At 47.2% G+C, this 25,062-nt stretch overlaps 1 protein-coding gene across 6 annotated transcripts in view; it reads right to left on the reverse strand.

Annotated features, from left to right (window-relative positions):
- Nucleotides 1–358: 358 nt before the first annotated feature.
- LOC140426609 (muscarinic acetylcholine receptor M3-like) overlaps nt 359–25,062 on the reverse strand; it is a 383,533-nt gene continuing 358,829 nt past the window's right edge. For all 6 annotated transcript variants that reach the window (XM_072511633.1, XM_072511623.1, XM_072511607.1 and 3 more), the window contains one exon: nt 359–4,062. In XM_072511633.1, coding sequence (XP_072367734.1) covers nt 2,250–4,043 — 1,794 coding nt within the window. In that variant the 5' untranslated portion in view covers nt 4,044–4,062 and the 3' untranslated portion in view covers nt 359–2,249. The remainder of the gene's footprint in view (nt 4,063–25,062) is intronic.

Genomic DNA, 25,062 nt, shown 5'->3' on the forward strand with positions numbered 1-25,062 from the left:
ATCCAATTCTTTTTTTTTCCAATTAACAGGGCAATTTAGTGTGGCCAATCCACCTACCCTGCACATCTTTGGGTTGTGGGGCTGAGATACACGTAGACACGGTAAGAAAATGCAAACTCCACGCGGAGAATGACCTGGGGCCGGGATCGAACCCAGGTCCTCGGCGCCATGAGGTAGCAGTGCTAGCCACTGTGGCACCGTGCCGCAATGTTAATAAAGGATTTCACATTCAACAGGACTTTGAGTTTCTTTTCTTCATTCTCACAGAGAAGTGAACATATTTCTTCCAATGCCAGCGGTACAACTGACTAGTTTAGGAAAAGTCCTCTCCTAATGTACAATAATAATAGTGCAAAGATTTTTATAAAATTTTGCATGACTTTATTGCCGCTATAAAACCAGTTGATAGAACATTACATTCAATATTGAAATGGACACGTCAACTTATAGAACCAAATTAAACTACCCATCTCATTTACTAAATTTTACAACATCATACAAAAAGATGGTTAAATTACAATGGAGTGCTCTTTCATATTGACAATAAATTATGTTGTAAGTCTTAATTTTTACAATACTACCCTTTGGATCGGGCACTAAGAATGAACACTAAAAAGTCGATTGTATATTTTTCTCTAAATTCTTCTTAAACTTGGAACTATTATGATGGATCCAATATTAAATCCGGGACTGCATATCATTGAGGGCCGTTAGTTAAAAAAGGAGTTAAACATATATTGCGTATTTAAGAGTACATGGTCTGTTTTGATTTTTTTTTTTTTGCAGGGACAATAATTTAGATCCAGAATAGTTTCTCTTTGTTGAAATACATGAAGTGAAACAAAATAGATATACATCATATAAAATCCTCTTTAACAATTCTTGGTCTTCGACTGTCCTTTTTAAAGAATTACGTCAGAGAATACAGATACAGCATAACTTTCAAGCTGGTTATGTCAATGTTTTTTCATAGTAGCATTTCCAATCTTGATTTGCAACTCCAACCAAATAGCAGTCCAACAGCTGATGAAAGGAAGCCTTGGACTCCTGCACTTAGAGTTCAAATCCCAACTCCAATTAATATTGGGTGAATTTTCATGAGTCAGCGATTTACCTCCGATGCAGAACACATTTTTGGCAGTGGATATGTGTCTTTTGTCGGGGGGTTAGTTGAAAGCTGCAGTTTTTTTTTAGCAGAACCAGTTGTGGCCTACTGAACTACATCGCATCGGAGCTGTTCACAAAGCCAAATAGATATTTAATCCCAAGCCCTTTTATTTTCTAAAATGAAGAAGGGTGTGTGGCCATAAAGGGTTGGAAGAAGCGTGAAAATGGAATTTTGTGCGAGGTGAGGCATAATGGGAGGAACCATTTATGAAAATTGAGGTAGGGAAAACTTGAATATTGCTAAAAAGAGAGACATGTTGCCCAGGTTTTTCGTCTTTGCACCCACCAAGACAAATGCAGGAATGCCAAATTTCAAATAATCACATCAACTTGGGGAGCACTTGCTGAACAATCCGGAGTGTGCTAATAGCCACAATAACAACCGATTTAAGATATCAGTTGAGATGATTATGTGGCTCATTTCCCCCTGCTAGAAGTGATTTACATTCATATGCAGGGGCTCATTCTCTTCAAACAAAAGGAATATGTTCAAGCCTTGCACCTTTTCTACATTGCCTGGCAGCTTGGAGAGCCTATAGTTGCCCATTTCTTTCTCCAGGACAACATCTCCAGCCAATCAGAGTTGACTTGCCAACCAATAAAGCATCCGTTTCTGACATAGTATGAATTGAAATTTGGCGTTCTTGTATTTTCCCTGGTGAGTGCAAGATGAAAAGCTTCAGCAATATGGCTCTCTTTTCAGAAATATTCAAGTTATATACTCCCAAATGATCATTTGTGGCAATACTCTCGAGGTTTAAGATGCAAAATCCAGTATCTATAATTGCCGTAATGAGATAAAAGCATTTCGGACTAAAGTGTTATATTCATGTTAAATAAATATTAAGCAAAAGCATACATGAACTGCATATGAACAGAAAGATAAAATTATACAATTTAAATATACCAACACTAATTTAAATACTTGCACTGCTGTCTACATCATGTAAACACCATCCGACACATAATACAAAGCAGCGTATATTTCAGCCATGTGCTCACAACACTAATAGCCTGTATGCTCTTGACCAAAGCTGTTAATTGGTACAAACAGAAACAATCACAATCTGATGACAATAGCTTCAGGAAGCCTCGCATGGAATCCTTTTATGGAAAATAACAGTTTGTCTTGATTGATACTGTTGCCTACGCCTTTTTCTTTTTTCCCATTGACAAAGCAGTAACATTTTAAAAGTGTTTCTGAAGGTTTTGTTGCACAGTGCATAGCACATGGGGTTCACGGTGCTATTGACGTAGCACAGCCAATAACCTAGGTGCCACAGTGTGTCGCGGATGCATTGGTCACAAAATGTGTTTACCAGTACCATTATGTTATAAGGTGTCCATGTGATAATAAAGGCAAGCAAAATTGCACTGAGTGTTTGTGCTGCCTTCTTTTCTTTAACAAGTGACATTCTTTTACGCTTTGTCGTCTCAGTTCTCGTTTTCGATGCAAACGCTTTATTAATTGTGGCTTCTCTAAGAGACATAGATGTGGATGATTTTGCTAATGACGAAATTCCTCCAAAAGTCTTTGAAGGATGGATTGATGGCATTGACTGAACAGGAAGCTTGCCAAAATTGTGGTGGAAGCTATTGACTTGCTCACCTGAGTCCTTGAGCTCCTGTGTTTTGAACTTCCTTTCCTTTGCATTAGCGTCTGCTTTGGCAAGTTCATCACTACAAAGGTCCGTGTTTTCTGTATTCGTAGACCTAGAAAGGCTGGCAGCCGTCTTAAGCCCCGGTAGGTTTAACACAATGGAGTAAATTGCTCTCGTTTCTGACACCACGTCATCCTCATCAGATGAAGCGGAGTGATCTAAAGAACCGCCGCCTTCATTGTTATTCCAGCTATCGCTGCTGCTTGCCTCTTGTTCGCCCTCAGTGTTCACCCTCCACGTCTTTGAGTTTGGCCAAAAGCGGCAGCTTCTGAGCCTCCTTTTATCTTTCATTCCTGCCCGCTGCATTTCGTTGCTGCTGCAGCTTCTGGAACTGTCTGTTTGGTGAACAAAGCGGATGGTTTCCATGTCAGTGCTGGAGGCCTGGAGAGCTGCCAATTCTTTGGTGCGTTTCTGAGTTTCCTTGTAGATTCTCCAGTACAGGATTGTCATGATGGTGACGGGCAAGTAGAATGCAGCAATAGCAGTACCAAAAGTAATTATTGGTTCAGATAAAAACTGTACGGAACATTCATTGGGTTGCACAGTTCTTTCGCCAACAAAATATTGCCAGAACAAAATGGCAGGGGCCCAGAGTATGAATGAGACTATCCAAGCCAGGCCAATCATTATTCCAGCCCTTTTGGGAGTCCGTTTAGCTCTGTAGGTAAGTGGTCGTGTGATTGACAAGTATCTGTCAAAACTTATAACAAGGAGGTTCATGACAGAGGCATTACTGGCAACATAGTCAACAGCGAGCCAAAGGTCACATGCTATGTTACCCAAAGCCCATCTGCCCATTATGATGTATGTCGTGTACAGGTTCATCGAAAACACTCCTATTATCACGTCTGCAAAGGCGAGACTTAGCAGAAAGTAATTATTCACTGTTTTCAACTGTTTGTTCACCTTGAATGCAACCATAACCAAAATGTTTCCAACGATTGTCACCAAGGAGATTATTCCTGTAAAGAAGGCGATCAAAACAGCTTGCCAAACTGTGTGACCTCCGAGAGGGTCAGTTGTGCTATTGCTGAAAACAGACCCATTTGACTCCAGAGTGTTTGCATGAGATGGTAAGATTGGTCTGAACAAGCCGTTGGCACTTTGCTCTCCTGGCCTGCCACCAAGAGCCACTCTACTCTGTGAGCCGTCGTTCCAGGAGAGGTTGGCATTGAAGAACAAAGGGGAAGCTGTGTTGTTGTAGTCAGGGATCATTGTGACTTTCTGGCATGTTCTGCAAAACAAAAAAGAAAGCCAAATAAAGATGGGTTCTGTGCAAAGAGTAAACAGGATTTGGCTAAAAACAGAAAGACCCGACCCTTGAGAATCAGTGGTAAAATGCCCGCTCCACATTGCCATATGCATTTATTCGATACAACCTTCTGTCAGAATTTAAGTGGCACATTCACATTTTGAGCTCCACCCCTAAAACAAAGTACAGGATCGAGAAATATAGGAATACTATAGGGGAGAAGGTCGCTCATGTAGCGCAGTTTTTCAGCAACACTGCACAGAATCACGTTGATTCCCCCGAGGCAAGTAATGTTGTGGGCCACTTTTTCTGTAGCCCACACAGCTACTTTCATTGTTACCACATGGGTTGTGCAGGTCGTATCCTGTAAGCCACTGAACTGACATATGTCTGCATAGCGTTACTAGAAGCGTGAGAGCGTTGGCATTATTTTAGTGTACGAACCCAGTATTTATACAACAGCAGGTTAGTTTTGTAGCCTTCTGGTGCTTACTAACTAATGATTGAACTTAGCAGCCATACACCAACACTTTAACAGAAAAAACAATACATTGGCCAGGAATTTCCTCAGAGCTTTCCCAGCTCCCCCACCTTAAGGTTGCGGCAATTAAACAGGGTTTTACACCATGCTTTCGGCAACATTATGGGAGAAAAGCAAGGGCAGCTTCCAAGAAATTCATGCCAATTGTGTTTAATATAACATATGGGGCGGGATTCTGCAATAATGGGGCTATGTCCCCACACCGGCGTGAAAAGCGGCGCCAACCACTCCAGCGTCAACAGCCCCCGAAAGTGAGGAATTCTCCATTTTCTGGGGGGCTAGGTTGACGCCGGAGTGGTTCCCGCAGCTTCAGTCACGCCGACGGGTCGGGGCGAGTTTGTGCATGTGCGAACGGCCGGCGTATTTCTGCGCCGGCCCCCGGGCAATATGGCGGGGCCCTACAGGGGCCCGGCGCGGAGGAAAGAAGGCCCTCATCGAACCAGCCCGCCCGCAGGTCAGTAGGCCCTGATCGCGGGCCAGGCCACCGTGGGCCCCCTCCCGGGGTCGGATACCCGCCCCCCCCCTCAGGACGGCCCCCGCACACCTACCTGCCAGATCCCGCCGTGTGTGAGGTGAGCAATTCACACCGGTGAGACTGGGTAAAACTTGCTGGCCACTCGGCCCATCGGGGCCCGGAGAAGCGCCGGAGGGACCGCTGTCAACGGCCCCCGACCAGCATCGCGGGAATTCCGCCGGCCCCCCAAAAAATGCCGCCGGAGAATAGGGAAGCCGGCGTCGGGGCGGGATTCGCGCCTCCCTCCCCCCCCCCCCCCCCACCCCCCGAGGATTCTCCGACCCGGCGTAGGGTCGAAGAATCCCGGCCATTGTCCCTGGTATAAAAAAGACTGACTGGACTTACATACAAACATACAAATTAGGAGCAGGAATAGGCCTTCAGCCCCTCGAGCCTGCTTCGCCATTCAATATGATCATGACTGATCTGATTGTAATCTCAACCCCACATTCCTACCTACCCCTGATAACCTTTCACCCTCTTGTTAATCAAGAAACTATTTAGCTCGGCCTTAAAAATATTCAATGTCCCTGCTTCCACAATCTTTTGAGGAAGAGAGTTCCAGAGCCTTGCGACCCTCTGAGAGAAAATATTTCTCCTCGTCTGTGCCTTAAATGAGTGACCCCTCAGTCTAGATTCTCCGACAAGAGGAAACATCGCCTCCACATCCAGCCTGTCAATACCTCTCAGGATCATAAAGGTTTCGATCAAATTGCCCCTTACTCTGCTAAACTCTGATGGATGCAAGTCTAACCTCTCCAACTTTTCCTCATAAAACTAGTCCTGGTATTAGTCCTGTAAACCTTAAAGTTGGTCGGTCATCAGGATCCAATGCGATGAATCCGAAGATGCTGGTGGAAGTAGGGGATAAAATTGAGGAGACACCGGCTGTAATCTTCCAAACTTTCTTAGAAACAGCCAGAAAGAAGACTAGGGAATCGGAAATGTTATACTCTTGTTCAAAAAAGAATTTAAGGATAAACCCAGGTCAGTCAGTTTAACGTTGATGGTGGGTAAGCTTTTAGAAAAGATAATCCAGGATGAAATTAACAGTTACTTGAATAAGAGTGGATTAAGTAAAGACAATGTGGATTTGTGAAAAGAAAATTGTGTTTAACTAATTTGATTGAGTTTTTTGATTGAGATAACAGAGTGTTGCTCAGACAGAGAGGGTGTTTCACAATAACTTCATTGCAGTGTTAATGTAAGCCTACTTGTGACACTAATAAGGAATATTAATATTGAATATTAAGGCTAATGCAATTGATGTGGTATACATAAACTTCCAAAAAATCTTTGATAAAGTACCACACAACAGGCCTTCCAGCAAGGTTCAAGCTCATGGAAAAGGGAGACAGTGGCAACATGAATACAACGTTGGCTGGGTGACAGGAAACAGAGAATAGTGGCTGTTTATTGGACAAGAGGAAGGTATGTGCTGGGATTTCCCCATGGTACTAAAACCTTTTCTTGAAATGTATTAATGATCTATACTTAAGTGTGCATCAAGACACTACTTGAACATAGGGGAGGGGGGGGGCATGGTAGCACAGTGGTTAGCACAGTTGCTTCACAGCTCCAGGGTCCCAGGTTCGATTCCCAGCTTGGGTCACTGTCTGCGTGGAGTCTGCACTTTCTCCCCGTGTCTGCGTGGGTTTCCTTTGATTTCCTCCCACAGTCCAAAGATGTGCAGGTTAGGTGGATTGGTCATGCTAAATTGCCCTTCGTGTCCAAAAATGTTGGGTGGGGTTATTGGGTTTACGGGGATAGGGTGGGGGTGTGGGCTTAGGTAGGGTGCTCTTTCCAAGGGCTGATGCAGACTAGATGGGCCGAATGGCTTCCTTCTACATTGTAAATTCTATGATTCTTTGATTTGCAAATGACAAAAAACTTGGAACTGTGTCAGCCGTGAGGAGGAGAGTGACAGACTTCAAGGAGACATGATGGAATGGGCAGATGTAAAGTAAATAAAATTGAATGCAGAGAATTGTGAAGGGATACATGCTGGCAGAAAGAGCAATGAGAGGTAAAATAAAATAAAGGGCATGATTCTCCGGCCATATTGCGCTCAGTCGAGAGAACAACGGGGCCGTAGAATCCCGGGAGAGACCTGCAGCGAGCCTCCTGACAGACTCCGCACTTCTCGATTTCACCAGAATCCCGCGAGACATTTGGAGTCATAACCCCGCCACAAATGGGCGGGCCCGAATGATGCTTGCGGAAGTAGGTTGCAAACCCACTTAAGACCTACCTGCCCGGATCCACCGGTCTCCCTCGATTGTACGGCCTTGCCAGGGAGGCTGCAGCCAGGCGCCAATCACGGCTGGTCCACACAAACGTGGACCAGGCGGAACGGCACCCCTGGAGCTCTCCTGGGCCATCGGAAACCCCTGGGTGGTCAGAGTATGTTCAGGTTGGCCCCCTCGCACTCTCCCTGGAATGTGGGCACCATGGCACTGCCGAGCTGGCACCTTGGCACTGCCACCCTGGCACTGGCAAGGTGTCTGGATGGCACTGCCAAGCTGGCTGGAGCACTGCCTGTGTGCCAGTGCAGGGGTGCCCGAGTGCCAGAGTGGCACTGCCAAGTGCCAGAGTGGCACTGCCAAGTGCCAGGGGGTGAGGGGGTCCATGTCATTGAAACAAGGGTGGAAGGGGATTTGAAGGATGGTGGAGTACAGGACAGGTATGTAGGGGCCTCGGGATGTTGGGGAGGTGATGGATGGGGGTCCTAGAAGGGATGGGGTGCTGTAAGGGGGCTTTGGCGGCCTGAAAAGGGGGGCCCCAGTTTGCCTATCACCGCAACCGGTCCACAGCAGATGCTATCTCCCTGGCTCTACAATCAACACTCGAACACCTTGACAACAATGTCATCTATGTAAGACTGCTGTTCATTGACTACACATTGATTCTGTATATACCTCCCGCTGCCTCAGGAAGGCAGATAGCATTATCAGAGACCCCTCCCACCCAGGCATTGCCTTCTTCCAGACCTTTCCATCAGGCAGAAGGTACAGAAGTCTGAAGACCCGCACATCCAGACATAGGAACAGCTTCTTCCCCACAGCTATAAGACTCCTCAATGACCCCCCCTTGGACTGATCTGTTCCCTACTATTCACGACACCCTATGCTACTCTTGCTCATGTATTTGCTTCGTTTGGCCCCTTGTTCCGCACTGTAACCAATCACTGTTTGTTGATGTACCATTGTGAATTTTCTCTGTTGATTATTCTCTTTGTCTACTATGTACGTACTGTATACGTTCCCTCGGCCGCAGAAAAATACTTTTCACTGTACTTCGGTACATTTGACAATAAAATAAACTCAATCAATCCCTATGGGCGGGTGTCCTCATTTGAGAGGTATGGGGTAGCGTCATTATGTGTGGGGGGTGACATTGCCCATGGGTGGGGGGTGCAGGAGGCCCACAAGCTCAATTAAAGATCGGGGCACCCTTTCAAAATGACGGCCCAATCTCAGAGTTCAGTGCTAAAAACAATTCTGAGTGTGGGCTAAACCAGTGAGAAACTTCCCGGGGCCCGAAAACGTGACTAAGTATCATTGAATAGCATTGGGGAACTCGCCAGCAGAGCCGGCGGGAAACCCCCTATAAAACCCGCCGCAAATTAACTTAACGTTTTTGGGGGAGAATCGCGCCCTGTGAGTGCAATTCTAAAGGGGGTGAAGGAATAGAGAAACCTGGAGTTATTGGGCGGGATTTTCTGACACCCCGCCGGGCGTGAATCCCGCCTCCGCCGGCTGCCGAATTCTCCGGCGCCGGGGTTTTGGCGGGGGTGGGAATCGCGCCACCCCTTGGCGTTTCTCCGGGCCGTGATGGGCCGAGCGGCCGCCCGTTTTAGGCCGGTCCCGCCGGTATAAATTAGACCTGGTACTTACCGGTGGGACCTGGCTCTGTGGGCGGCCTCCGGGGTCCTTGGGGGATCTGGCCCCGGGGAATGCCCCCACAATCGCCAGTGGCGTGGGGGCACTCTTTCCCTCTGCACCGGCTGCTGTCAACCTCCGCCATGGCCGGTGCAGAGACAAACCCCCCTGCGCATGCGCATGCGCTGGGATGATGCTAGCACATGCTGGCGTTCCCACGTATGTGCCAACTCGCGCTGGCCGGCGGAGGCTCACGCCACCCCTCGGCGCCGGGACTGCCCGCCCTGCTGGGTAGGGGAGAATCCCGTCCATTATGTAGACAAATTGTTGAAGGTGGCAGGCCAGCTTGAGAAAGTGGCTAAAAAGGCAAATACAGATAGGAGTACAAAGTAGAAAATCAAGAATGTTACGATGGATCTTTTTAAACACTTATTCAGCCTCAACAAGTGCATGTTGTCCAATCCTGGGAACCTAGCTTTAGAAACAAATGTGAAAGCCTTAGGTTGTTTGTGGGGGGTGGCGGAGAGGATAGATATATGGGAATGGTTCCAGGGATGAGGGACTTCCGTTATGTGGATACATTACAAAGGTTGGGGTTGTGTTCCTTAGAGAAGATTTATAGAAGAATTGATAAAACTGTTCAGAATCATGAGGGTCGATAAAGAGAAGCTGTTCCCCTAGGTAGAAGGGTTGAGAACCGGAACCATTTAATATAGCTGGCGAAGGAAACAAAGGCACCATGATGTGAAGTTTTCATGTGCAGCGAGTGTTGTGGTCTGGAATGCTCTACCTGAGAGAGGTGGAGGCAGGTTCAATTGTGACTTTCCAAATGGAATTGGATATGCCCCAGAGGAGAACGAGGGCTATGGGAAAAAAGTGAGGGATTAGGAGTGCTCTTACAGACAACCAGGATAGTCATTACAGGCTCTTTCTGTGCTGTAATCACTCAATGATTCTATGAAAATTCTGGGCAGTGTGTTGGAGCAGTGGGCCGTAGCTCCAACAGTATTTTGAGCTCACTTTCTGGAGGACTTTTGGATTGTACTTTCATCCTGCTACTTTGTGGCAGAGCAGGTTGGAGTTTCCAGTGCACTGTAGCACTGCACTGCTTCAAGTAGGTTACATCATTTTCTTAATACCCATTGAGAACCCTGCGTGAAATATGTGATAATACTGAGAGGACTGGGGGAAATTAGGTGCAATACTTATCTACTAAGTATCACATTACAATAACTGAACAGTATGAATACATTTATAGCTCATGCACATAAACTAAATTGGGCTCTTGCCAGCACATGACCTATTAGATTTCTTTTCACAGTATGCACATCCCCATTGATGGCAGCCTTTCATACTGTCCTGTTGGCAGCCTGCCAACTAATGCTTGATGTAATGTTTGAAGTCCATATCATAGAACTTGCAACAATCTCCAAATACGGTTGCTCCCCACAGAATATAACAGTCATGTTGATTAGCCTTCAAGAAAACTCTTAAACATGTTATTGACAAGAATGCAATGGGGTTCAATTGTTTACAGGACACCATTCAACTGAGCAAATGGTAATGCACAGCTCATTTAATTATGGGCTCAGGAGTTCCCCCCCCCCCCACATTAATTTATTTAATCATAAATTATAATGTCTCATTGTCAACCTTTGATTTTGCACCCCCTTCAGTATATAGTGTATGGTTAGTATAATGGTGGACAGAGGATTGATGAGCACAGGTTGTGGATCATTGTGATGTTTGTAGGGGAACGCTGTGGAATTTATATGATCAAACCCTTTTTATCAAAAATGGGAAGTGGGGGGCAGCACGGTGGCACAGTGGATAGCACTGCTGCCTCACGGCACCGAGGTCCTAGGTTCGATCCCGGCTCTGGGTCACTGTCTGTGTGGAGTTTGCACATTCTCCCCATGTTTCCGTGGGTTTCGCCCCCACAAACCAAAGATGTGCAGCCTAGATGGATTGGCCACGTTAAATTGCCCCTTCAATGGAAAAAATGAATTGGGTACTGTAAAAAAAATTTTTTTAATTAAAAATGGGAAGTGGGGATAATCAGATTTGAAGGTTGATATCAGTTTGCATCTGTCAGAACTCTAATAATGTGGAATAAACTGTAAATGGAACAATAATTTCACACTACTCCTGTAAAACTCCATTCTAAACAAATGGGCTTATTTGAACAGTATTTACTTTTCTCTCTCACAAAGGCGAGGGTAAAATTTTCAATTCATGGGTTTCAAATTGGACATCAAGTTAGAAAGAAGTACAGGCAACAATAATAATGTCTTACAACAACAACTCATGTTTATATAGCACCTTTGATGCTGTAACCTACCCCCAGGTGCAACACAGGAGCAATTGTCCAAAAAACAATTGACACTCAGAAGAAAAACTAGGAGCAGGAGTAGGCCATTCGGCCTCTCGAACTTGCGCCACCATTCAATAAGATCATGGCAGACCTGATTGAGGGCCTCAACTCCCCTGTGTTTGCCCGCAAACCCTCGACTCCTTTGCAGATCAGAAGTCTCTCTCACTCAGTCTTGAAGATATTGAATGGGCCAGTTTCCACTGCTCTCCGGGGATGAGGATTCCAAAGATTAATGAAATTCCTCCTCATCTCAGTCTCATTTTGAAACTATTTGCCCCCTCTTTCTTCTAGATTCCTTCACAAGGGGAAACATCCTCTCACCCTGCCAAGCCCACTCAGAATCTTATATATTTCAATAAGACCACCTATCATTTTTCTAAACTCCAATGAGTATTGGTCCAACTTTGCGCAACATTTACTCAAAAGACAACCCCTTCATACCAGGAATCAATGTTTTCTGAGCTGCTTCCAATGCAAGTGTACATCTCCTTAAGTACGGTGACTGGCAGAACTTTACACTATTCTCTACGTTCGTTTTCACCAATGGCCTGCACAGTTGTAACAAGACTTCCCTACTTTTAGACTCCAACCAATAAAGGCCGACATTCCAGCAACATTCCAAATGACTTTCTGTACCTGCATGCTAACTTTTGAGATAAAAGTAAAGGACACCCAGCTCTCTCTCCATTTATCAAATAATCCACTTTCTTACTCTTCCTGCCAAAGTGGACACCACCACATTTTGCCATATTATACTCTCTGCCAAATGTTTGGCCACCCAATGAGCTCATCTGTGCGTTAAACCACAGAAGTGGAACAGGTAGATTTTAAGCAACATCCTAGAGGAGGAGAACGAGTTGAGACATGGAGAGGTTTAGAGAAGGAATTCCAGAGCTGCCGGCCTCAGCAGCTGAAGGCATGGGCACTAATGGCGGAGTGATAAAAATTGGAAATATGTAAGAGGTCAGTATTGGAGGAGTGCGGAGATCTCAAGGGAGCATTGTAGGAGTGTAGGTTACAGAGTGGGATGAGGGTGAAAAACTTTAAATCGCTGTGTTACGAGACTGGGAGTCAGCTTAGAGGCGTGATTCAGAGACCCCATTGTGTCTGGCATAGATCCGAGCACAACGGGTGAAATGCGTGAGAGCCACAAATCGTGCTCTGCGCCAGGCGCCGGGCCGATCGCGAGTCACCCGAATCACTCCATCTGCCGCTATCTGGATCTCGCCCTCACTGGGGGAGATCTAGATTTACATATGTAAATGAGCCATTAAATACTCTGGCGCTGGATTTACCCGGCACCCTGGACTTAACGCAGCTGTGAAACCTGGGCGCCGTTTAGTTACGGTCCACACAAATGTGAACCAGGTGTAATGGCACCTCAGGGGGTCTTGCAGGCTATGGTATACCCTCGGGTGGTTGGAGACAGGGCAGGGTGGTACTCTAGCACTCCCCCCTGGCACCTCAGCACCTTGGAACTGCCAGGGTGCCAGGCTGGCACTGCCATAGTTCCCAGGTGCCAGATTGGTACTAACCAAGGGCTGGAATCCAGGGACATTAATAAGGCGGCGGGGATGAGTGGTGGGGCCAGAAAGTGGAGAGGGAACCCGGCAAGGGCATTGGGCGATTGGGCGCGGGGGGGGGGGATTGGGGCTGCCAATCAAAATAATGCCCCAATCTGCAAACAGCTGTTCCTGCTGGCGAGATTAGCATGCCAGCAAGAAATCACTCTGAGCGGGGTCACAGCGGGTGGTAAAAACAGAAAAATGCGGTTGAATAACAGGATGATTCGGCGCTGTGGCCGCCGAAAAACACCACACTATTGCGCCCAAAAGCAGAATTTAACATTTGTCTGCTGAATCGCGCCCAAGGTCAGCAAGTAGGGGGCTAATTCCACTGCATTTTCTGCACAGCTCATACATGTGTCTGATGGCAGAAATGGCACAACTGTCACCATGCTGAACAAATATAATTTAGACGCTCAGGAATTTCCTACTTGTTTCTGGTACTTAAGTCATCTTTTTAAAAAAGATTGCTGGTATTGAAATCGAAGTGTGTTGAATGTTTATTTTGAAATGTATTTGAAAGTTCTACAAACACCATAAGAACATAATAGGATTTGGAGGAGGGCATATGGCTCTTCAGTAATGTGCTCCGGGATTCAATAAAATCATGGGCTAAACATTTACATCCAGTCGACTTTCCTGCCTTATCCTCACACACATGCAGCCCAAAGCTGATCCACCATCTTGTGAAAAACAAATGCAAAAGGCAATGCAAGGTTTAGGCGGGTTTTTGTTTTGTGACTTGCAGGAACACGTCTGAGCTGACCTGGACTTCTGCCTGGACGTCAAAGAAGATGAATGTGTGTTGTAACAATCTCACAAGAGCAATCTGCAGCCACCGTCAGTATTGCTGATGAAGGGCAGCCACCCACTCGAGTGCTGTAAAATATTTCAATGAGAAGCCTTTTGCATCTCGTTCCAGTGTTAGACAAGCCAGCACTGAAAACTGTAGCGCTGTTTGCGTATTCCCACTGAAGTATCAGCTACATATCATGAGCCCAACCTTAGACAAGGTGCCCTTGAATAGTCTGCAGTTGACGTTCAGCGGAACCGCCACTACCGCTAGTCTTCAGTCCTCTGAAGACGTGAGCCCTCTTACTGTAAGCTGAAATACCATATCCCACAGTTCTTTGTCATTACTTCAGAGAGACCTGGTTGAATCCCATCTGCTCAGTGATGCAAGCAATTAAAATACTGATTGCCTTTTAAATGTGGCCTTCTGGCTGACACGTTTGTTTCAACACAGTTTTTTTCATTACAGCAGCAGATCTCTGGAATGTTATATGGTATTTGCATGAACAATATTGTAAAGGAATAAAATATGCAAGCGATGGAACATAATAACAATAACATTTATTAGTGTCACAAGTGGGCTTACATTAACACTGCAATGAGGTTACTGTGAAAATCCCCTAGTCGCCACACTCCGGCACCTGTTCGGGTACACCGAGGGAGAACTCAGAATGTCCAATTCACCTAACAAGCATGTCCTTCGGGACTTGTGGGAGGAAACTGGACACCCGGAGGAAACCCACGCAGCCATGGGGAGAATGTGCAGAGTCCGCACAGACAGTGATCCAAGCCAGGATTCGAACTTGGATCGCTGGCGCTGTGAAGCAACAGGGCTAACCAGTGTGTTACCGTGCTGTCTACATGTGCAGGATGCTTATTTTCTAAATAAATTTGTGGATGACACAAAGATTAGCCGAGTGGTTAACAGTGCGGTTGAGTGTCTTGTGTTACAGGAAGATATAGAACATAGAACATAGAACGATACAGCGCAGTACAGGCCCTTCGGCCCACGATGTTGCACCGAAACAAAAGCCATCTAACCTACACTATGCCATTATCATCCATATGCTTATCAAATAAACTTTTAAATGCCCTCAATGTTGGCGAGTTCACTACTGTTGCAGGTAGGGCATTCCACGGCCTCACCACTCTTTGCGAAAAGAACCTACCTCTGACCTCTGTCCTATATCTATTACCCCTCAGTTTAAAGCTATGCCCCCTCGTGCCAGCCATTTCCATCCGCGGGAGAAGGCTCTCACTGTCCACCTTATCTAACCCCCTGATCATTTTGTATGCCTCTATTAAGTCTCCTCTTAACCTTCTTCTCTCCAACGAAAACAACCTCAAGTCTATCAGCCTTTCCTCATAAGATTTTCCCTCCATACCAGGCAACATCCTGGTAAATCTCCTCTGCACCTGCTCCAAAGCCTCAACGTCCTTCCGATAATGCGATGACCAGAACTGTACGCAATACTCTAAATGCGGCCGGACCAGAGTTTTGTACAGCTGCAACATGACCTCCTGACTCCGGAACTCAATCCCTCTACCAATAAAGGCCAACACTCCATAGACCTTCTTCACAACCCTATCAACCTGGGTGGGAACTTTCAGGGATCTATGTACATGGACACCTAGATCCCTCTGCTCATCCACATTTCCAAGAACTTTACCATTAGCCAAATATTCCGCATTCCTGTTATTCCTTCCAAAGTGAATCACCTCACACTTCTCTACATTAAACTCCATTTGCCACCTCTCAGCCCAGCTCTGCAGCTTATCTATGTCCCTCTGTAACCTGCTACATCCTTCCACACTGTCGACAACACCACCGACTTTAGTGTCGTCTGCAAATTTACTCACCCACCCTTCTGCGCCTTCCTCTAGGTCATTGATAAAAATGACAAACAGCAACGGCCCCAGAACAGATCCTTGTGGTACGCCACTTGTAACTGAACTCCATTCTGAACATTTCCATCAACCACCACCCTCTGTCTTCTTTCAACTAGCCAATTTCTGATCCACATCTCTAAATCACCCTCAATCCCCAGCCTCCGTATTTTCTGCAATAGCCTACCGTGGGGAACCTTATCAAACGCTTTACTGAAATCCATATACACCACATCAACTGCTCTACCCTCGTCTACCTGTTCAGTCACCTTCTCAAAGAACTCAATAAGGTTTGTGAGGCATGACCTACCGTTTACAAAGCCATGCTGACTATCCCTGATCATATTATTCCTATCTAGATGATTATAAATCTTGTCTCTTATAATCCCCTCCAAGACTTCACCCACTACAGACGTGAGGCTCACCGGTCTATAGTTGCCGGGGTTGTCTCTGCTCCCCTTTTTGAACAAAGGGACCACATTTGCTATCCTCCAGTCCTCTGGCACTATTCCTGTAGCCAATGATGACATAAAAATCAAAGCCAAAGGTCCAGCAATCTCTTCCCTGGCCTCCCAGAGAATCCTAGGATAAATCCCATCAGGCCCCGGGGACTTATCTATTTTCAGCCTGTCCAGAATTGCCAACACCTCTTCCCTACGTACCTCAATGCCATCTATTCTAATAGCCTGGGTCTCAGCATTCTCCTCCACAACATTATCTTTTTCCTGAGTGAATACTGACGAAAAATATTCATTTAGTATCTCGCCTATCTCTTCAGATTCCACACACAACTTCCCATCCCTGTCCTTGACTGGTCCTACTCTTACCCTAGTCATTCACTTATTCCTGACATACCTATAGAAAGCTTTTGGGTTTTCCTTGATCCTACCTGCCAAATACTTCTCATGTCCCCTCCTTGCTCGTCTTAGCTCTCTCTTTAGATCCTTCCTCGCTACCTTGTAACTATCCATCGCCCCAACTAAAACTTCACACCTCATCTTCACATAGGCCTCCTTCTTCTTCTTAACAAGAGATTCCACTTCTTTGGTAAACCACGGTTCCCTCGCTCTACGCCTTCCTCCCTGCCTGACCGGTACGCACTTATCAAGAACACGCAGTAGCTGATCCTTGAACAAGCTCCACTTATCCAGTGTGCCCAACACTTGCAGCCTACTTCTCTAACCTATCCCCCCCAAGTCACGTCTAATGGCATCATAATTGCCCTTCCCCCAGCTATAACTCTTCCCCTGCGGTGTATACTTATCCCTTTCCATCATTAACGTAAACGTCACCGAATTGTGGTCACTGTCCCCAAAATGCTCTCCTACCTCCAAATCCAATATAGATGGAATGTTCAAATGGGCAGAAAAGCAGCAGATGGAATTTAAACCTGAAAAGTGTGAGGTGATACACTTTGGAAGGAGTAATGTGACAAGGAAGTATTCAGTGAATGGCCTGACACTGGGAAGTGTTGAGGAACAAAGGGACCTCAGCGTGTTTGTCCATAGATCTCTGAAGGAAGAAGAGCAGGCTAATAGGGTGGTGAAAAAGGCATATGGGACACTTGTCTTTATTAATTGAGGCATAGATTACAAAACCAGGGAGGTCACGTTGTACCGGAGCTGTATTGAACTTTGGTGAGACGAGAGCTGGAGTACTATGTGTAATTCTGGTCGCAATTCTCGGAAGGATGTAATTGCACTGGAGTGGGTGCAGAGGCAATTCACCAGGATGTTGTCTGAGATGGAACATTTAAGTTATGAACAGAGGTTGCATTGACTTGGGTTGTTTTTGCTGGAGCAGCGAAGACTGAGGGCAACCTGATTGAGGTGTATACGATTATGAGAGGCATGGGTGGACAGGGAGCAGCTGTTCCCCATAGTTGAAGGGTCAGTTACGAGGGGACACAAGTTCAAGGTCAGGGGCAGGAGCTTCAGGGGAGATTTGAGGAAAATCTTTTTTACCCAGAGGGTGGTGAAGGTCTGGAATGCACTGCCTGGGATGGTGGTAGAGACGGGTTGCCTCACATTCTTTAAAAGGTACCTGGATGAGCACTTGGCACGGCATAACATTGAAGGCTATGGGCCACGTGCTGGCAGATGGGATTAGGTAGGCAAGCCAGGTGTTTTTCATGAGTTGGTGCAGACTCAATAGGCCGAAGGGCCTCTTCTGCGCTGTATTATTCTGTGAAATCCATACAGCACAGAATGAGGTGTGGAACAGATATTTACAAAGCAATTTGTCTCTTTGAGTGAGCTGAACAGGGAAAGAAAACCATCAAAAAGCCAGAATTCTGCTATAATGAGTAAAATATTATATAACAAACAATTAAGATTGAGGCAACTGGGAACTCACAGCCTGTCTGTTCCTTACAAAAGTACAGTATGATGTTTCATGGTAAGTAAAAAGCAAAGTTGCCATAGACCCAGATGACCAGAGGCTGCTTTGCCCCTTTGAAGGGCTGCCTGGTGGTGAGGGCAAGGTTGAGAAAGCAGGGCCTTCATGGATAACCTCAGCCGGCACAGGAATTGAACCCGTGCTGTTGGCATCGTGCTCTGCACCACAAACTAGCTATCCAGTCAACTGAGCTAAACCGGCCCTCTGCTGGTTTTACTGGTACAGCTATTATCAATACTCTACATTGTCACAAGCAGTTTACATCCAAGTATGAACCTGTCCATTCTCTTCACAGATATTGACACTCTTTTAAAGATTACACTTTGTTGTTGTTGAAAAAATGTACATTCGAAGTTGACATCCTTTTCTATGTATTTTTTAGCACAATAGCCTATCACAGTGGGGGTCGCGACCCGTGGGTGGGTCGCGGGCATGTATAAAAAGGGTTGCGGCGCATCCAGAAATTAACATAGGTATCCCAACTACTAGATAAGATCAGCAGGATCGCAAACAGAAATAGATCCATGAAAATGGCTTATGTAAGGTGAGATATGGGAGAATGTGTGGCTCAGGAGTGAGAAGCAGAGTGGACTGGCAGGGTGACAGACATTGCAAGCAGATAGTTAGCTGTAATTTGGAACCATCACATGGACAATATTGAAGCCGAGTAACAGGACATTGGGTGGTCACCAATCAATCCGACTCTTCACTCAACTTAACCGAAATTGAGTAGCTTTTCAGGTTCACCCACCAAGAGACTCAGTTCCCATTTCTATAGAGAAGCGAGCACAGATCCTCACCTTGAAGCCCTCCGCCTACACTCTCTCACTCTCGGTCCCCTCGTTGGAAGGAGCTTTTAGGAAGCCCAGCACCAGGTTGGAGAGTTTACGCAACAAACAGTAAACGGTAACAAATACAATGTCTATCCCCTTATTAACAACAACGATCCCATCCTCCCACCATTCCCCAAACAACGGCCCACCTGACAATATAAGCATCAAATAAGACGAAACCTCCCAAGGAGGAAAAAAAGGAAAAAAGAAAAAGGATTCAGGAATCGCCTATGGTCACCATTGCCATATACAGTCCAACCCCCCCCCCTAATATTCAATGCCATCCAATCCCTGAAAGGGTACCGTGAATGACGCTAATGAATTGTAGACAACCCCCCCCCCCTCACCCGCCTCCCAGACTCCTCCCCTCCACTTCCTCTTGTAAACTCCTCCCCCCAACCTGGGTTCCTTTCCCCAGCTTTTCATCCCAGCTAGGCTCAACAAAACCTGTACTACCAGGCTCCGATGGCTGCTGCCCCTACCCCCACCTCACTCCCGTTCACTGGCCGGCTTAAACCGGCCAGCATGGAGGCCCCCGCCCGGGTCTCCTTCCCCTTTGCCTGGTCCCAGGAAAACCAAGAAATTCTCTTTAGCACACAACCCCAACATACACACCCAAGCCCCAAAGAACCATCATTGCAAATAAAAGTCCCAACTCTTCCCTTGTCCAAATATACAGCGTCGACTCATTTAGTACATACACCAGCACGCAGTGAAAAAATAAAGTTACATGAGGCTACATCGGTACACGACCCGCTCTCAGTCCCATTTCTGAATTCTGCCACAGCCCTTCTGCCTTCGCAAACTCCTCCGCCACTTCCGCCGTCCCAAAATAAAAGTCCTTGGACTGATAGGTCATCCTCAACTTATCTGGATATACTATGCCGCACTGCACCTTGCTGATGTACAGTGCCTTCTTCACCCGGCTGAAGGCAGCCCGCCTCCTCGTCAGCTCCACCGTAAAGTCCTGGTATATGCGTATACCAGCTCCAGCCCACTGCACCACCCACTTCTGCTTTGCCTAGCACAGGACCTTTTCCTTTACGCTATACCTACGGAAACACATAGTTACTACTCTTGGCGGCTCACTCGCCTTTGGTAGAGGCCTCCATGACCGATGAGCCCGATCCAGTTCGTTTTGAGAGGGATCGTCCCCCTCCCCCAATAGCTTCGCCAACATCGTGGCAAAATACTGTGGCGGCCTCGGGCCTTCCACCCCTTCGGGCAGACGCATGATCCTCAGATTCTGCCGCCTGGATCCATTTTGGCTCGCAGACCCTTGTTGGTCTCTATTACCTTCTGCAACTCCTTCCCCATCGAGGTGAGTTGATCACTGTGCTGTGATAATGCCTCTTCCACTTCATTCAGTGTCTCAACTTGCTCCCGTACCTCCGCCGCTGCGCTTGATACCGCCGCCCTCACCGGGTCAATTCCCTCCTCCACCAGCACTTTCAATACCGCCCCCATCTCCTTCTTCATCGCTTCCATGTGCTTTGTGAACTGTTTTTCAAGTTCCACACCCATCACTTGTTCATTTCTTCTGCTGTGAGCAATGGGGCCTCCCCTGGTGCCCCACCTCCGCTTTCCTTACACTTCCTGCGCTGACTTTTCCACTCACCGGAGGACTTTCATTAACCCCCATTTTCACGGCAGTTTTTTTTCCAAACTTGGACATTTCTCCTCCCTGTGCCTTCTTACAGCCTTTTCAGCCTCCGTTGCCCCCGAGACTGGGCTTTAAAACTCCAAAATTTCTATTCCTGAGCGGGAGCCTTCCAGTGTGAGGCTGCCTCCCGCCCGCCGACACCGGAAGTGTCACGTGAAAAAAATATTGATATCAATCCCCAAAACAGCTTTTCCAAGTTTAAACCTGTATCCCTTTGTCTTAATTTCAGTTTGATTCACGGTAATGTTTTGGATTCCTCTTACCCAGCCATTTATTAGCATACTGCACCTTCGCCTGCAAGATTATTTTTAAGATTCAGGGCTATTAAGCCTAAATTTCTCTCGTGTCTCCTCTGTGTTAGTCATGGCTCAATAGGTAATGCTCTTGTCTCTGCATCAGATGGGCGTGGGTTCACCTCTACATCTAGGCTAAGTGTAGTACTGCAGGGATGCTGCCCTGCTAGAAATGCCATTTTCCAGTTACCATGTTACATGGAGGCTCTGCCTCTCATGTGGATGTAAATGATTCCATGGGACTAGATTGAATAAGACCGGGGAGTTAATCATAGAATTTACAGTGTAGAAGGAGGCCATTCGGCCCATCGAGTCTGCACCGGCTCTTGGAAAGAGCACCCTACCCAAGGTCAACGCCTACACCCTACCCCCATAACCCAGTAACCCCACCCAACACTAAGGCCAATTTTGGACACTAAGGGCAATTTATCATGGCCAATCCACCTAACCTGCACATCTTTGGACTGTGGGAGGAAACCGGAGCACCCGGAGGAAACCCACGCAGACACGGGGAGGATGTGCAGACTCCGCACAGACAGTGACCCAAGCTGGAATCGAACCTGGGACCCTGGAGCTGTGAAGCAATTGTGCTATCCACAATGCTATCGTGCTGCCAGTTATCCCACAAAAAACAGATTGGGGCGGGATTCTCCGACCGCGTTCGTCCGGCGACCGGAGAATCCTGCCCGGGGTCAATGGATCTTTCCATTGTTGGCTTCTTGCGGCGGGCGGGGCGGAAGAATCCAGCCCCTGGCTTTTAAACACTGCTGTGTTGGAATTTACTGTGCAGAAATTGGCATCACAGCAGTGACTGTACTTCATTGGTTGCGAACTACTTTATACACATTTAGTTGTGAAGGTGCTAGAAAATATGTAAATCGGGTTTTATTGAATAATTCAAACATTGACATCAATGATGTGGCTCTCCTCTGCCCTCTTCACTTTGAATATATCTCAACTTTCATAGAGTCATATGGGGGCGGGATTCTCCGACCCCCGCTGGGTCGGAGAATCGCCAGGGGGTGGCGTGAATCCTGCCCACGCCAGCTGCCGAATTCTCCGGCGCCGGGGAATCGCGCCGTACTGGTCGGCGCTCACCACGGCGATTCTCGGGCCCGCGATGGGCCAAGTGGCCGCCCGTTTTCGGCCGGTCCCACCGGCGTAAATTAGAGTAGGCACTTACCGGCGGGGCCTGGCTCTGAGGGCGGCCTCCGGGGTCCTCGGGGGGACGCGGGGGAATTTGGCCCCAGGAGGTGCCCCATGGTGGCCTGGCCCGCGATCTGGGCCCACCGATCGGCGGTCAGGTATGTGTTGTGGGGGCACTCTATTCCTCCACGTCGGCTGGTGCTGTCCTCCGTGATGGCCGATGCAGAGATGAACCCCCCGTGCGCATGCGCTGGGATGGCGCGCACACGCTGACGCTCCCACGCATGCGCCAACTCGCCCCGGCCGGCGGAGGCCCTTCGCCGCCGGTTGGCATGGCACCAAGCCCCTTCTGCGCCGGCCGGCGGGGCGCAAACCACTTCAGCACCGGCCTAGCCCCTGAAGGTGCGGAGGATTCCGCACCTTTTGGGCAGCCTGACGCCGGAGTGGTTTACGCCAGTCCTCGGTGCCAGGACCGCCCGCCCCGCCAGGTGGGGGAGAATCCCGCCCATGGTTTTGCGACACAGAAAGAGGCTCTTCGGCCCATCATGTCTGTGCCAGCATCAAGTGGGTCCCAAAGGTCAGCCAGTTGGCAAAAGTGGGTCCCGGGAAAAAAAGTTTGAAAAACACTGGCCTATTAGACATGTTGCTGAAGCTTTTCATCTTGCACTCATCAGGACAAAGACACGAAAACCAAATTTCAAATAATCTTCGCAATTTACACAATAGGGGAAAAGTGCGCTGATTGGTTGGCAAGCCGGCCATGGAGAAAGCAAGAGGTAACTGTAGGTTCCGCAAGCTGCTGGGCAATTTGAGAAAAGCATATTCCTTTTGTTCGCAGCGAATGGTCCCTGTATATGAATGTCTGTCACTTCTAGCAAGTGTAATTGAGCCACTATCTGATTGGCATGCATTTGCTGAACAATCCTGAGTGCACTAATTACTACACTTAACTACCAGTATAAGATAATCAGTTGAGCTTGTAACATGGCTCATTGACATTTTAGGCATCCAATTAATATTTATTTAACTTCAATCTCAGAAGGTAACCCGTGTTGTATGCCACCCATGTAACATCTCTACTTCGGGCAGCACGGTAGCACAAATGGATAGCACTGTGGCTTCACAGTGCCAGGGTTCCAGGTTTGATTCCCCGCTGGGTCTCTGTCTGTGCGGAGTCTGCACGTTCTTCCCGTGTGTGCGTGGGTTTCCTCCGGGTGCTCCTGTTTCCTCCCACAGTCCAAAGACGTGCAGGTTAGGTGGATTGGCCATGATAAATTGCCCTTAGTGACCAAAAAGGTTAGGTGGGTTATTGGGTTACGGGGATAGGGTGGAAGTGAGGGTTTAAGTGGGTCGGTGCAGACTCCATTGGCCAAATGGTCTCCTTCTGCACTGTATGTTTTATGTTCCTGTACCAATGATCTTGTGGCTTCTTTGAATTAAATTTATGGCCTCTTCTTATGAAAGAGGAGTCATGAGATTTCACTCAAAGCCTGGGATACCTGAAAAGGGGTCTCACAAGTTTAAAGACATGCCTGTGCAACTGCCTCTGTAGTGTCACTAGTCAGAGTTCCTGTCGGCAAGGAACACACAGATGCCAGAATCACACGCAGTGAAGTACACACTTCCTTATCAGCCAGGTTTGTTAAGACCTAAATTAGATCAGTGGATGACAGGAACAGATAAATTAAAACAAACGTTGCAATCCAGCATCCATATGCTTTGTTGATGAATAAAGTGCTAATTCAAGAACAAGATAAATGATGGAAAGTGCTCTGATACCGTGAGGATAAATATCAGCGAAGGTTTCATCTGCTATCTTCTGCACACAGAAGAACGTTGGAAATGCCGGAAAAACACAACATTTCTGGGGTTTCCCCTCAGGGTCTTAATGGTTTTGATCAAGTTGCCTCTTACTCTTCTAAACTTTAGTGAATACAACCTAACCTCTCCAACATTTCCTCGTAAGACAACCTGCCGATTCCTGGTATTAATTAGTCTGGTCAACCTTCTCTAAACTGCTTCGAATGCATATTCATCTTTCCTTCAAAAAGCTGTACACAATACACCAGATGTGGTCTCACCGATGTCCTGTACAGCTGCAGCATAACCTCCGTACTTTTTGCAATCAATTCCCCCTCACAATAAATGATAACATTCTATTAGCTATCCTAGTCATATGCTGCATCCGTATATCATAGAATTTACAGTGCAGAAGGAGGCCACTCGGCCCATCGAGTCTGCACTGCCTCTTTGAAAGAGCGCTCAACCTCCACGCTATCCCCATAACCCTGTAACCCCACCCAACACTAAGGGCAATTTTGGACACTAAGGGCAATTTAGCATGGCCAATCCACCTAACCTGCACATCTTTGGACTGGGAGGAAACCGGAGCACCCGGAGGAAACCCACGCACACACGGGGAGAACGTGCAGACTCCGCACAGACAGTGACCCAAGCCGGGAATCGAACCTGGGACCTGGGACCCTGGAGCTGTGAAGCAATTGTGCTAACCATCATGCTACCGTGCTGCCCCCGAAGGAGAATGCCTTTGGAGTATGGAATATGGAGAAGCCTTTTGTGATTCATGCATTGGGACGCCCAGGTCCCTCTTCAGAGCTCCACAATCTCTCACCGTTGAGATAATAACATAGAACATAGAACATTACAGCGCAGTACAGGCCCTTCGGCCCTCGATGTTGCGCCGACCTGTGAAACCAATCTAAAGCCCATCTACACTATTCCTTTATCCATATGTTTATCTAATGACCATTGAAATGCCCTTAATGTTGACGAGTCCACTACTGTTGCAGGCAGGCCATTCCACGCCCTTACTACTCTCTGAGTAAAGAACCTACCTCTGACATCTGTCCTATATCTATCTCCCCTCAGTTTAAAGCTATGTCCCCTCATGCTAGCCATCACCATCCGAGGAAAAAGACTCTCACTGTCCACCCTATCTAATCCTCTGATCATCTTGTATGCCTCAATTAAGTCACCTCTTAACCTTCTTCTCTTTAACGAAAACAGCCTCAAGTCCCTCAGCCTTTCCTCATAAGATCTTCCCTCCATACCAGGCAACATTCTGGTAAATCTCCT

The sequence above is a fragment of the Scyliorhinus torazame genome, chromosome 1 (assembly GCF_047496885.1).
Source record: "Scyliorhinus torazame isolate Kashiwa2021f chromosome 1, sScyTor2.1, whole genome shotgun sequence".
NCBI lineage: Eukaryota > Metazoa > Chordata > Chondrichthyes > Carcharhiniformes > Scyliorhinidae > Scyliorhinus > Scyliorhinus torazame.